Source organism: Eutrema salsugineum, unplaced genomic scaffold (assembly GCF_000478725.1).
Source record: "Eutrema salsugineum unplaced genomic scaffold, Eutsalg1_0 scaffold_5, whole genome shotgun sequence".
Classification (NCBI taxonomy): Eukaryota; Viridiplantae; Streptophyta; class Magnoliopsida; order Brassicales; family Brassicaceae; genus Eutrema; species Eutrema salsugineum.
In genome coordinates, this window is record NW_006256612.1 from 6,908,055 (window position 1) to 6,920,729 (window position 12,675).

General features: G+C 29.2%; 2 protein-coding genes across 2 annotated transcripts; both read left to right on the forward strand.

Moving 5' to 3' along the window:
- The first annotated feature begins 8,617 nt into the window (after positions 1 to 8,617).
- On the forward strand, positions 8,618 to 9,277 carry LOC18992568 (uncharacterized protein At1g24000). Its single transcript, XM_006415977.2, has 2 exons — positions 8,618 to 8,780; positions 8,912 to 9,277. The coding sequence occupies exons 1-2, from the start codon at positions 8,675 to 8,677 to the stop codon at positions 9,163 to 9,165; spliced, it is 360 nt and encodes a 119-aa protein (XP_006416040.1). The 5' UTR covers positions 8,618 to 8,674; the 3' UTR covers positions 9,166 to 9,277.
- A 2,590-nt stretch (positions 9,278 to 11,867) lies between these two features.
- On the forward strand, positions 11,868 to 12,303 carry LOC18992569. The gene has a single exon (XM_006415978.2). It carries the CDS (start codon positions 11,868 to 11,870, stop codon positions 12,243 to 12,245), a length of 378 nt encoding a protein of 125 aa, XP_006416041.1. The 3' UTR covers positions 12,246 to 12,303.
- The last annotated feature ends 372 nt before the right edge of the window (positions 12,304 to 12,675 follow it).

The window sequence follows — 12,675 nt, forward strand, 5'->3', positions numbered from 1 at the left end:
AAATGAGGTTTTTCTCCTTCAGGCCTAAAGTAGGCAGCTGCAAGAGCAAGCGTCCAAAAATTTGTGTTTAGCCGGTCAACATCCAATATATTGATAGAAAGCACCTTCTCCCATCTCACACTCGGAGTTTCCCTCTTTAGACATAATATTTCTACATCTAAACATTGTACCACGTTGGATAGACACAGCCGGTCTTTCATACTCCACAAAGGCGCACCACGATAGTAATTGATGTCCGAACATGGAAGTGGAACCTCACGAAATGTTTTTGTGTGAAGATATCGACTAGCTTTGTGGGGACGGATGGCGCCTCCAAGTGAAACGGCCTTGTTAACCAAAAAAAGTGACCTGTTTGCGAAAACAGATTTTTGCTTATTGCAAATCATCTCGTAGAACGGGGAGAGGTCCATTATAGTTCACACATGGTACACACGTGCATTACCCAGGAAAAAAAAAACCCAAGAAATATAGATTTAGTTCTTTTTCAAAACCAATATAGTTTTTCTTCTAAAAATATACTCCATACGGATTTAGAAATCTTTTTTACTGGAGATAAAATAAAAGAAAATCAAGTAATTTGTTTATAAAATTACTATTATATAAAAAAGAGAAAAAGTCACAAAATCATGTAACTAAGGAATTCATAAAATCTCAGATTCATAAATATTGTTGTTGTATATCTTCTATTATTATTTCAGAAGGACACTTAAAATTTTTTTTATATCATGTGTTGTTATTATCAAATTTGTCATGCTGATGTATCAATCTCAGAGAGTTTTTCAGGGTTTTGAAATTAGATCCAACTTACTAGATTAATTACATCATATGCTATTAACATTAAATTGATTAAAGATTAGTTTATATCAAATATATATATATATATATTTAATACTCAAACATTTAATTTGTAAAGATATTCTCTCTCTCTTTCTTTCTATTTCTTATCAAAATATTTATAAAAATTTAATACATAATATTACTTATGTTACTAAACATTCTTTTTTTATCTCATCTTTCTTTAATCTTAATTTTGTTAAAAGATAATTATATTATCTATTTAATAATAAAATCTAAACTTTTTCATACATATTATAATTCACATTTTTTATATCAATTTCTATTTAGTTTTGTCACATCAGTATTAATTTAATTATAATATATATGAAAGAATTTAGTTTACGAACAAAAATAGTTGACCATCAATCGAACCAGACAATTGTAAGAAAGCGAGTTTCCAACAGTTGACCATTAACGCACCGTTCTATACCGAGATTTCATTAAGTATAATTGATTCCAAAGACTTACTGGTATTCTTGGAAAACGTTGAGAGTACGTTGCACCTCCAAAGACTTAACATGTAAGTATATTATTATTGTTACCTAACCGGCTAACCCCACTAATCTAACATTGTTATTACCTAAACTGAATAAAGTTTCAGCATGTCGAGTCTTTCTAAATATAACAAAAAACATAACGAAAAATCACACTTTTGAGAAAATTATTCAATTTATTGAAATTTAATTTCAAAAAATACACAAATATAATTTTTCTAAAATGCATATTTCTTTTGAGTGTCAATCTTTTTTTTTTACTTCTTATTACAGGCACTCTATTATTATTATCTGAAAATAAAGATAAACATCCAACTATTTCTTATGAAATGAAAAAAAAAAATCACGTGTAGTTTCTGAGAATGCCGCTGCAGATCTCACTGAGTCTTTTCTCTAGCCTTGCAAGCTCTTGTTCCGCTCGCATCCTAACTCTAGGATCCGTTGCCGTGCGTAACACTTCCTTCAGTGAATTAATCTTACTCAAAAGACTCTTTACTCTGCGGTGTGGCCATCAATTTAAACCTCCCCTGTGGCATATCTTCTTGAGAACTGTAGGACTAAGACTCAATCTTCGAGATGCTTGTTTGATTGGAAGATGAAAATGCATACTAACATCTTTCAGTCAATCATATACAATCAATATATGATAAAAAAATTGTAACTTGCCTTCTTTTTATTAAGAAAACACACATATTAAATGATATCAAGGCTGCTGCAGAACGACTCCTCTAGACCACGATAATTTATAATTTTATGTATAAGGCACACAATTTGAAGCTCGTGTTTTTCTTTAAAATTTTATTTTCTAACTAAAAACAATTAGCTTGTGTCACATAAGTATCTATTTGTATTTATGTTTTTTTCTTATATGTTATTATGTTTGTTATATTTTGCTTATTTTTTCTTATTTTTTAAAAAAGATTTTCGTTATATTAAATTTATGTTTGCTTATAATTTGCTTAATTTTTTTTCTAATATCAAAAGATGTTAAGTAAACGGTTTTAAATCATTCTAATGTAGTTATTTATCTTTAATATGCCTTATATATATCTCATTTTTAACGATTTTTTGTAAAAAATGTAAAAAAACTTATTTTCTTAGAAATAGTGTTTTGTTTTTTTTTTTCAGGTTTGCTGTATATTTTTTCAGGTTCTTCTTTTTACATCATATGTTATTAACATTAATTACATCATATGCTATTAAAATAAATTTGATTAAACATAGTTTATTCAAACATTTAATTTGTAAAGATATTCTCTCTCTCTTTCTATTTCTTATCAACATATTTATAAAAATTTAATACATAATATTACTTATGTTACTAAACATTCTTTTCTTATCTCATCTTTTTTTAATCTTAATTTTGTTAAAAAATAATTATATTATCTATTTAATAATAATAAAATCTAAACTTTTTTATACATATTATAATTCACATTTTTTTATATCAATTTCTATTTATTTTTGTCACATCAGTATTAATTTAATTAAAATATGTATGAAAAAATTTAGTTTATGAACAAAAATAGTTGACCATCAATCAAACCGGACAATTGTAAGCAGGCTCCAACAGTTGACCATTAACGCACCGTTCTATACCGAGATTTCATTTAAATGTAATTGATTCCGAAAACTTACTGGCGTTCTTGGATAACGTTGAGAGTACGTTGCGCCTCCAAAGACTTAACATGTAAGTATATTATTATTGTTACCTAACCAGCTAACCCCACTAATCTAACATTGTAATTACCTAAACTGAATAAAGTTTCAGCATGTCGAGTCTTTCTAAATATAACAAAAAGCATAACTAAAAATCACACTTTTGAGAAAGTTATTTAATTTATTGAAATTTAATTTCAAAAAATACACAAATATAATTTTTCTAAAATGCCTATTTCTTTTGAGTGTCAATCTTTTTTTTTTACTTCGTATTACAGGCACTCTATTATTATTATCTGAAAATAAAGATAAACATCCAACTATTTCTTATGAAATGAAAAAAAAAAATCACGTGTAGTTTCTGAGAATGCCACTGCAGATCTCACTGAGTCTTTTCTCTAGCCTTGCAAGCTCTTGTTCCGCTCGCATCCTAACTCTAGGATCCGTTGCCGTGCGTAACACTTCCTTCAGTGAATTAAACTTACTCAAAAGACTCTTTACTCTGCGGTGTGGCCATCGATTTAAACCTCCCCTGCGGCATATCTTCTTGAGAACTGTAGGACAAAGACTCAATCTTCGAGATGCTTGTTTGATTGGAAGATGAAAATGCATACTAACATCTTTCAGTCAATCATATACAATCAATATATGATAAAAAATTTGTAACTTGCCTTCTTTTTATTAAGAAAACACACATATTAATTGATATCAAGGCTGCTGCAGAACGACTCCTCAAGACCACGATAATTTATAGTTTTATGTATAAGGCACAAAATTTGAAGCTCGTGTTTTTCTTTAAAATTTTATTTTCTAACTAAAAATAATTAGTTTGTGTCACATAAGTATCTATTTGTATTTATGTTTTTTCTTATATGTTATTATGTTTTGTTATATTTTGCTTATTTTTTCTTATTTTTTGAAAAATATTTTCCTTACATTAAATTTATGTTTGCTTATATTTTGCTTAATATTTTTTTCTAATATCAAAAGATATTAAGCAAACGGTTTAAAATCATACTAATGTAGTTATTTATCTTTAATATGCCTTATATATATATATATATATATATATCTCATTTTTAACGATTGTTTTATAAAAAATGTAAGAAAACTTATTCTTTTAGAAATAGTGTTTTGGTTTTTTTTTTCAGGTTTGCTGTATATTTTTTCAGGTTCTTCTTTTTACATCATATGTTACATTAATTACATCATATGCTATTAACATGAATTTGATTAGAGATTAGTTTATATCAAATATATATATATATTTAATACTCAAACATTTAATTTGTAAAGATATTCTCTCTTTCTTTCTATTTCTTATCAACATATTTATACAAATTTAATACATAGTATTACTTATGTTACTAAACATTCTTTTCTTATCTCATCTTTCTTTAATCTTAATTTTGTTAAAAAATAATTATATTATCTATTTAATAATAATAAATCTAAACTTTTTCATACATATTATAATTCACATTTTTTTTATATCAATTTCTATTTATTTTTGTCACATCAGTATTAATTTAATTTTAATATGTATGAAAAAATTTAGTTTATGAACAAAAATAGTTGACCATCAATCAAACCGGACAATTTTAAGAAGGCGAGTTTCCAACAGTTGACCATTGACGCACCGTTCTATACCGAGATTTCATTAAGTGTAATTGATTCCAAGGACTTACTGGCGTTCTTGGATAACGTTGAGAGTACGTTACGCCTCCAAAGACTTAACATATAAGTATATTATTATTGTTACCTAACCGGCTAACCCCACGAATCTAACATTATTATTACCTAAACTGAATAAAGTTTCAGCATGTCGAGTCTTTCTAAATATAACAAAAAGCATAACGAAAAATCACACTTTTGAGAAAGTTATTCAATTTATTGAAATTTAATTTCAAAAAATACACAAATATAATTTTTCTAAAATGCCTATTTCTTTTGAGTGTCAATCTTTTTTTTTTACTTCTTATTACAGGCAGTCTATTATTATTATCTGGAAATAAAGATAAACATCCAATTTTTTCTTATGAAATGAAAAAAAAAATCACGTGTAGTTCCTGAAAATGCCGCTGCAGATCTCACTGAGTCTTTTCTCTAGCCTTGCAAGCTCTTGTTCCGCTCGTATCCCAACTCTAGGATCTGTTGCCGTGTGTAACACTTCCTTCAGTGAATTAATCTTACTCAAAAGACTCTTTACTCTGCGGTGTGGCCATCGATTTAAACCTCTCCTGCGGCATATCTTCTTGAGAACTGTAGGACAAAGACTCAATCTTCGAGATGCTTGTTTGATTGGAAGATAAAGATGCATACTAACACCTTTCAGTCAATCATATACAATCAATATATGATAAAAAATTTGTAACTTGCCTTCTTTTTATTAAGAATACACACATATTAATTGATATCAAGGCTGCTGTAGAACGACTCCTCAAGACCACGATAATTTATAGTTTTATGTATAAGGTTCAAAATTTGAAGCTCGTGTTTTTCTTTAAAATTTTATTTTCTAACTAAAAACAGTTAGTTTGTGTCACATAAGTATCTATTTGTATTTATGTTTTTTCTTATATGTTATTATGTTTTGTTATATTTTGCTTATTTTTTCTTATTTTTAAAAAAAGATTTTCCTTATATTAAATTTATGTTTGCTTATATTTTGCTTAATTTTTTTTTCTAATATCAAAAGATGTTAAGTAAACGGTTTAAAATCATACTAATGTAGTTATTTATCTTTAATATGCCTTATATACATATATATATATCTCATTTTTAACGATTTTTTATAAAAAATGTAAGAAAACTTATTTTTTAGAAATAGTGTTTTGGTTTTTTTTTTCAGGTTCTTCTTTTTAACTAAATATTTTCCTAAGTTTCTAGAATTTCCTACAATAAGATAATATTTTTTAATTACAATTATCTAGATATTTTTAAAATATTATCTAGATATTTAACTTATAGATTTCTCTAAAACATTTTAAGGAGGTGATCGGAGTGTTTCTAGAGACTCTCTATAATTCTCCATGGTATCTAAATTAAGATTGATCAAAAATCAAGTTTAATTTTAATAATCATCAATCTGGAACTGTTCCGTGGTTTCTATAACAAACGCTTATTGCATTAAAAAAAATATGCATCATGAGATGTATATTGATTTGAATATTGAATATATACCATTTTTAAATTAACTGAGTAACTGAGATATGTGGATTTTTGCAAGTACGAAACTCTCTTCAAACTATCAACATTTGTATCAGTCAACTGAAATATCAACTATTGACCATCTTCGTTCTTCTCACAGATTCACGTTAAGAAATGTTTTCTAAAACAATTTGGGTAGACTTACTATAATATTTTATGAGCCCATCTAAATTTTCTAACTTTTTTATAAAACTTTCATAAATGTCAAAAATATGCTTTTAAGCGATAGACTATTATGTAATCAATCAAATATAACAATGGATTAACTCATCAAACTATGTTTTAGAGGTTGTTTTGTGTCAAATGACGTAAATCTTGTACTTTTTCATTATATTGGATTTTTAATGGCAAATTCGGCAGTATTTTTGCCAGTGATTTTCTAGTTAAAATTTTACCATTACACATTTCCGACATTCGTGATACAAGTGCTGTGTTTCCAAGTAATTGCTGTGTTTCCACGTCGGCTCCGTCACCCTTCTTTTTTAGCAATGACGGTCATGGTCCTTCGAGCTTCTTGTAGCAATCCCACGCCAGCTCCCACGTTTAATCCCTTTATCGAAATCGTCGGTAGAACAATAATATAAACTAATCCACGTTATATGAAATTGGGTAATTGAAATATGTGGATTATGAAGTTCATTTTTAAAGTAAGAAAGTCCGATTCTCCACCATAACAAAAAAAATAAAAAATAAAGAACACATGGATTACATAACAAAAAAATAAAAAATAAGCACCGCTATTGTTTTTTGGTCAAAAAAAAAGTCTTAAGCTATCCAATTCGGCTGTAAGTCTGTTAAGACACAAAATGAACTATCAAGAACTTTTTTTTGGCCAGAAAATCAAGAATAAATTAAAAATATTAAATATGCCAATTAATTAAGAATCTGCATGGTATAAGAAAAACATTGGACAAATATAGACAGTAAAATACATATACCTACAAAAGGCTTCCGGGCCAGAAGGTTATTACTAGCGAATCACGGAAACTTTTTATTTTTAAACAATGAAAATTCATAATCAATAAATTTTACATATTTTATGAAAATTAATTATACTACTCAATTTAAAATTATGTATGTATTCTTGAATATCACTTTACAGTTGCAATACTTGCCTATTAAAATATTTTGTTCAACTTGTTCTTGGAAAATTTTCTAAGGCATAGAAGTTTTGAACCAAACTTTGTATCCATACAATATAGTTTAATGAGCCCCTTCAGCAGGAAAACAAAAATAGTCTTGCATATTTTAACTGTCTACTACTTATCTTTCTTAATAATTAATATTTGTAATTTTATAACAATTGAAACTAAAGTTGGTTACTCGAGTAAGCTGAATGAGCTTGAGTATTTACTAATATTTTTATTTCTTTGATGATATTAGTTTAGTTAAAATCTTTAACAGAAAAGGATATGCACTGGTCTCCACATAATTGCATTTTCCTCTTGAAAAGTAAAAATATGAATCGGTTGAATACAGTTTTTGCTAAAATTTAGCAGATGAAATAAATTAGGTCTGTGCTCACTTTAGTATAACAGACTCATCTTGAATATAATAACAATTAGTAAGTCGTAAAGATAGTGATCGATATTGTCATAAACGATTCACCACGCGTATTGCCATTTTGAGTTAATAAATTATGAATACAATTACAAACTCTTATCTCCAAGACTCTAACGGAACAATCATCTTTAAATATCGACTCTCAAACAATCGATCTGACACTAGTTTATCATCATCCCTAGTCCCTACATTCCCTTTACTAACATATGATAATATATGTATATATATATGTGTGTGTGTATATATTCATTCGTCAATACCACCCCTTTAAAATTATCACGCTCATTTTTCTGGTTAGGAAAAGTTAAGTAAATAATTCTCATATTTATATATAGTTCTCATTGGTTTTCCCACTATACTTTTTTTCTCAAAACGGAAATAAAGAAGAATCAATTACGTAACATGCTTTGCTTAGTTCAAGTTACGTTATTTTTCTTTATAAAAAATAATCGTTAGGGTTACTTTCTGTAGTGATTATTTTTAATCTAGTTAATCGCTAGACCTAGATGCATTAAAAATTAGACAGATCAAAATTCGGGTTGTATATAGGTTGCTCAATTGGTGTAAGTTGGGTAACTTGTTGATTAATACTTGCTTGATTGGAATGAATTGATACATTATACAGATAACAGTTTGCTTTGCGCAGTTGATTTTACTCTCCGATCCCATGTATCATGCATAATCTAATAATAATTGAGTACTGGGTGAGAGCAAAAATTCAAATACCGAAGCTTTTAGCTAAATTTAGGAAGATTCCATGTGGTGAAAAAGTTAAAAGGATGAAACAAAGTTAAAATAATTGATTTAATTTTCATTAACTTCTTTATATATAGACACCTTCGTTGAGAAGAAGAATATCATCAAACCCACACAACATTTACTCTACGGAAAAAAAAAAAGATTATTAGAGAATGACACTTAATGGAGCTTTGTCTGTCGATTTTGACGTTAAGTCTCCGGCGGACAAATTCTTTAAAGCTTTCGTCGGAAACGCGAATGCCCCTACGGAAGTCTCCGGTAACTCTTCGACATTACATTCATCTCATTAATTCATTATTCAATTTCTCTAATTGTATTTATATATTTGAAAACCCTTTTTTTGGTAAAAATATATTTGAAAATCCTTACTTGTTATATTATACCAAAAGGCGAGGTGGAGATCGAGGCCGTGGATTGGGTGAAGAGAGTAAGTACGATGAAAATGAAGGGCGTTCAGAAATCGAAGCGCTACAAGACCCTCAAAGGAACCATCACTGTCACTCCTAAAGAAAGAGGCAATGGTAGCAGAGTGGTGTGGACCGTTAGGTTCGAGAAAGTTAGCGATGGCACCGAAGACCCACACTTCTTCGTCGACGAGGCTCCCAAATACTTCAAGGAGATCGATGATCATCTTCTTAAATAAATATTTTCTAAATTTCAAGGTTCATCTACTTAAAATATTATCTAAATAAAGTGGACCGTATCTATCTATGTTTATTGCAGTATATGCAAGAATCTTTTATAATGTTTTGGCATTGGGGATGTATTTCGTCTTAAACATAATATATTGGTTTGCGTATTATTGTTTGAGTGATGATTATAAAATTAGCTAACTTAATCCTCATTCCAATAGATGAGGCATGTTGATTATGCACAGACATTGTTTACCATATGATTAGCCAAAGAGAAATCGAGTTTTAACAATAGCTATTTCAAAAATTCTTTAAGCTGTCAATTTTTTTTTATTTCTTAATCTTATCCAAAATTAGCAAAAAATCCTAAAATCCTAAAGATACCACAAAGTTTTATTTTGTATGAGTTCTAAATCTTATAATAAGGGCTGAAACAATATTACATTGTGGTAAACTTGTATTTTTTAATTTTGTTAAGTTTTGGTGTTAAGAAAATAAGAATATACCGAGTTGGTTGCACCACAAAAAAAAAAAAGAATATACCGAGTTATTTCCTCAAATTAGAATATATAAAGTACTGGGATTTTTTTTAGAATGATATTTCTTACGCCAAACAAATATAACTTAATTATATGATACACAATTAATAACTAACTTTTTGTTTTTGTAATATATGATATGGAGTTAATTAAAGATACTGGATACTCATTTGTCAAACCCAAATTTCCTTTCATTAAATTGGCATGTGTTCACATGCATGCATGCTCATTTTTAATTAAAATTTACGTGTGGTTCTAATTAGTTACTAAATTAAGCAGATTGAATAAATTAAGTCTGCAAATTATATTCTTCAACGTAGGGACCCGCAACTGATTCATTTTGAAGAAAAACAAACTTTTGGTGAGTCATGACTTGGAAAAAGATTGATGCTGTGATAAAAAAATTTCACCAAACCCTCCTGTACTATTGCTATTTTAGTTAAGAGATTGGTTAAAAAAAAAAGTTGACAAAAAAAGCAAAGAGATTGATGAATATAACCTCCTAGCCCCAACAAGACCCAACAGAAAATAGACTTTCAATTTCTTGCTAAACAATCATTTTGAAGAGAAAAAAGCAACACATTAAAAAAAAATTAAAATTGCCAAAAAAAAACACATTTTAAACTCACAACGGTGACATCGGTTCAGAGTCATATTTTTTTAAAATATCTAAAGTATTTAGGTAAATTAATTATGTAAAACACTTGTTTGATTGGAGTTAATTGAAATCAAATTGGTGACATCGGTTCAGAGTCATACCTTTTATTATCTAATGTATTTAGATTAAATAATTACGTAAAAAACTTGCTTGATTGGAGTTAATTGAAATCAGTTTGGTTTGCGGGATTTATTTATTCCCATGTACCACATTACTTTTTTTTTTTACTTGAGTGTGTAAAAGCGAAATTGCAGAAGCTCATATTGGGAAGCTTAATCAGTAAATTACTTCGTGGTTAGTCAAAAAGTCAAAATAAACTTTCTTAAACTCATCACATTCACATCAGTTTTTATACGTACATTACTCCGCTTGGTTAGAGTTAATTTGATATCAATTTGTTATGTACGCATTGAGTTATTTCCCATGCGCTATACAATCCATGAATTAACTGAGTGGGTGAAGTAAATTGTAAATGCTAGTGTTATATGTGCGTGGGTGTGTGTGTGTGGGATTTCAAATTGTTTATTAATATAGTAGGTCTCTTGGAGTAGTTAACCCACAAATGACTCACGTTGGTGAGTCATGTGGCGATAAATAGATGTTGTAATGCATTATTGCCATTTATAGTAAAGAGATTGATGAATACAATTATACAAACTCACATTTCCAACCGAGCAAAAAAAATTCTGATTCTGTATTATTTAATCTTGACTCACACATCATGTTATATATATCTCTATATCACTCTAGTATACACACCATATATCTGGCCAAAAATGACATACTCGTCTTGAAGAGAAATGAACAAAACAAAATCTAGGTCTCTAAGTATTATTGCTTCACATCTGTTTCAAAGTCTTGTATTTAAATTGTTGTTGTTTATCATCTCAGAGCTCAAATTATATTTTCAGACGATGTCCCATTCGGTAGGGGAAGAGAAAATTGAATAAAGTAAACAGATCGTAAGTAGCAGTAGCTTTCTCAAAAAATGTTTGATGTGTGCCTTCGAGAAAATTTAGACATTAATTTTTTTATTTAGCTATCATCACTTAAAGATAAATGTGTAGGTATTCTCCTAGTTACATACATAGATATTGTTGATCTTTGACGACACTTTCTCTATTATGAGTTTTTATAGTTACACAAACTTTTAATTAATAATATTAATTGAGTTGGTATGTTGAAGTTTACACTGGTAAGTTGAGTGGTTTGACTAGTATAAACCATTTTAGTTCATGATCCTCATCAAATTACAACATAGTCATATATTTTTTTCCTTGAAAATGTCGTAAAGAATCAAAATGCAAATGCTGAAACCTTGCAGTTTTTTTTGTTAGCACATAAACTTTAATTTATCTAAAATAATAGGAAAAATTATATACTTTTCCTAGTTGTTCTCGATGCAGTGTATTACAAAAAGTTGAGCAAATAATTAAAAAAAAAAAAAAAAAGAGAAAGAGAATAATCTTCATTGTGTATAAATTTAGCGACTTAAAAAAGACAAATCAGAATAACAATGACGTTCGCTCTTAAATATTTTGTTGTTTTTCTTCTTCTCCTCTCTGTGTTCAATCAAGGAATGTGCCGCTGCACTTTCGGTGAGATCCAGATCGGGACTGTGAGGACTGGGAGAGAAATCGGCGGCCAACCGGAGTGGAAAGTGGCGGTGATCAACACGTGCACCTGTCTTCAGAAACACGTGACTCTGTCTTGCAGAGGGTTTTCTCCTGTGAAGCCTGTCGAGCCATGGCTGCTTCTTCCACAAGGAAACACGTGTCTTCTGATTAAAGGAGGGGCTTTACCAGCGGGCGCCACCGCTCACTTCACCTACGCCGGCCAGCCTTACATCTTCAGACCCGTCGGTTCCACGGTCGACCCAAGTTGTAACCAATGATTATTTTTCTTCGGAAAAAATTAACCAAAAATAAATAAATAAAACTTATGAAAATACATATCTGTGAACAAGGTTATTAGGTTTCTTGCGTGTCAAGGAAGGCGATGTTTTCTTATTGTCCAATAAACTGACGCACTCATCTTTTTTTTTGTTCTGTTAAACACAAGTTACAGACAGGAGAAAAAAAAATGACTAGAGCATTTATAATTAACTATTTCATGATATTGATCATTAGTCATGACTATTTTAATTTCATCACATACGCACAGGATGGTAGAGTAATATAATCAATTACGACGTAAATGACTTCGCTTGCTTAGAGTTGATTTATACATAAGGCAGATCATACCAATTTGGTCTGTAAAAAAAAACATTTATTTTCCCATGCCACATGAACTAACTGAGTGGGTGAAGTAGAATTGTAAATGCT

Excerpts from the sequence above, each read along its gene's own strand:
- LOC18992568 (XM_006415977.2), top strand. The coding sequence starts at position 8,675 with ATGACACTTAATGGAGCTTTGTCTGTCGATTTTGACGTTAAGTCTCCG. Across the intron at positions 8,781-8,911 it reads TGCCCCTACGGAAGTCTCCG|GCGAGGTGGAGATCGAGGCC; the intron begins GTAACTCTTCGA and ends TTATACCAAAAG.
- LOC18992569 (XM_006415978.2), top strand. The coding sequence starts at position 11,868 with ATGACGTTCGCTCTTAAATATTTTGTTGTTTTTCTTCTTCTCCTCTCT.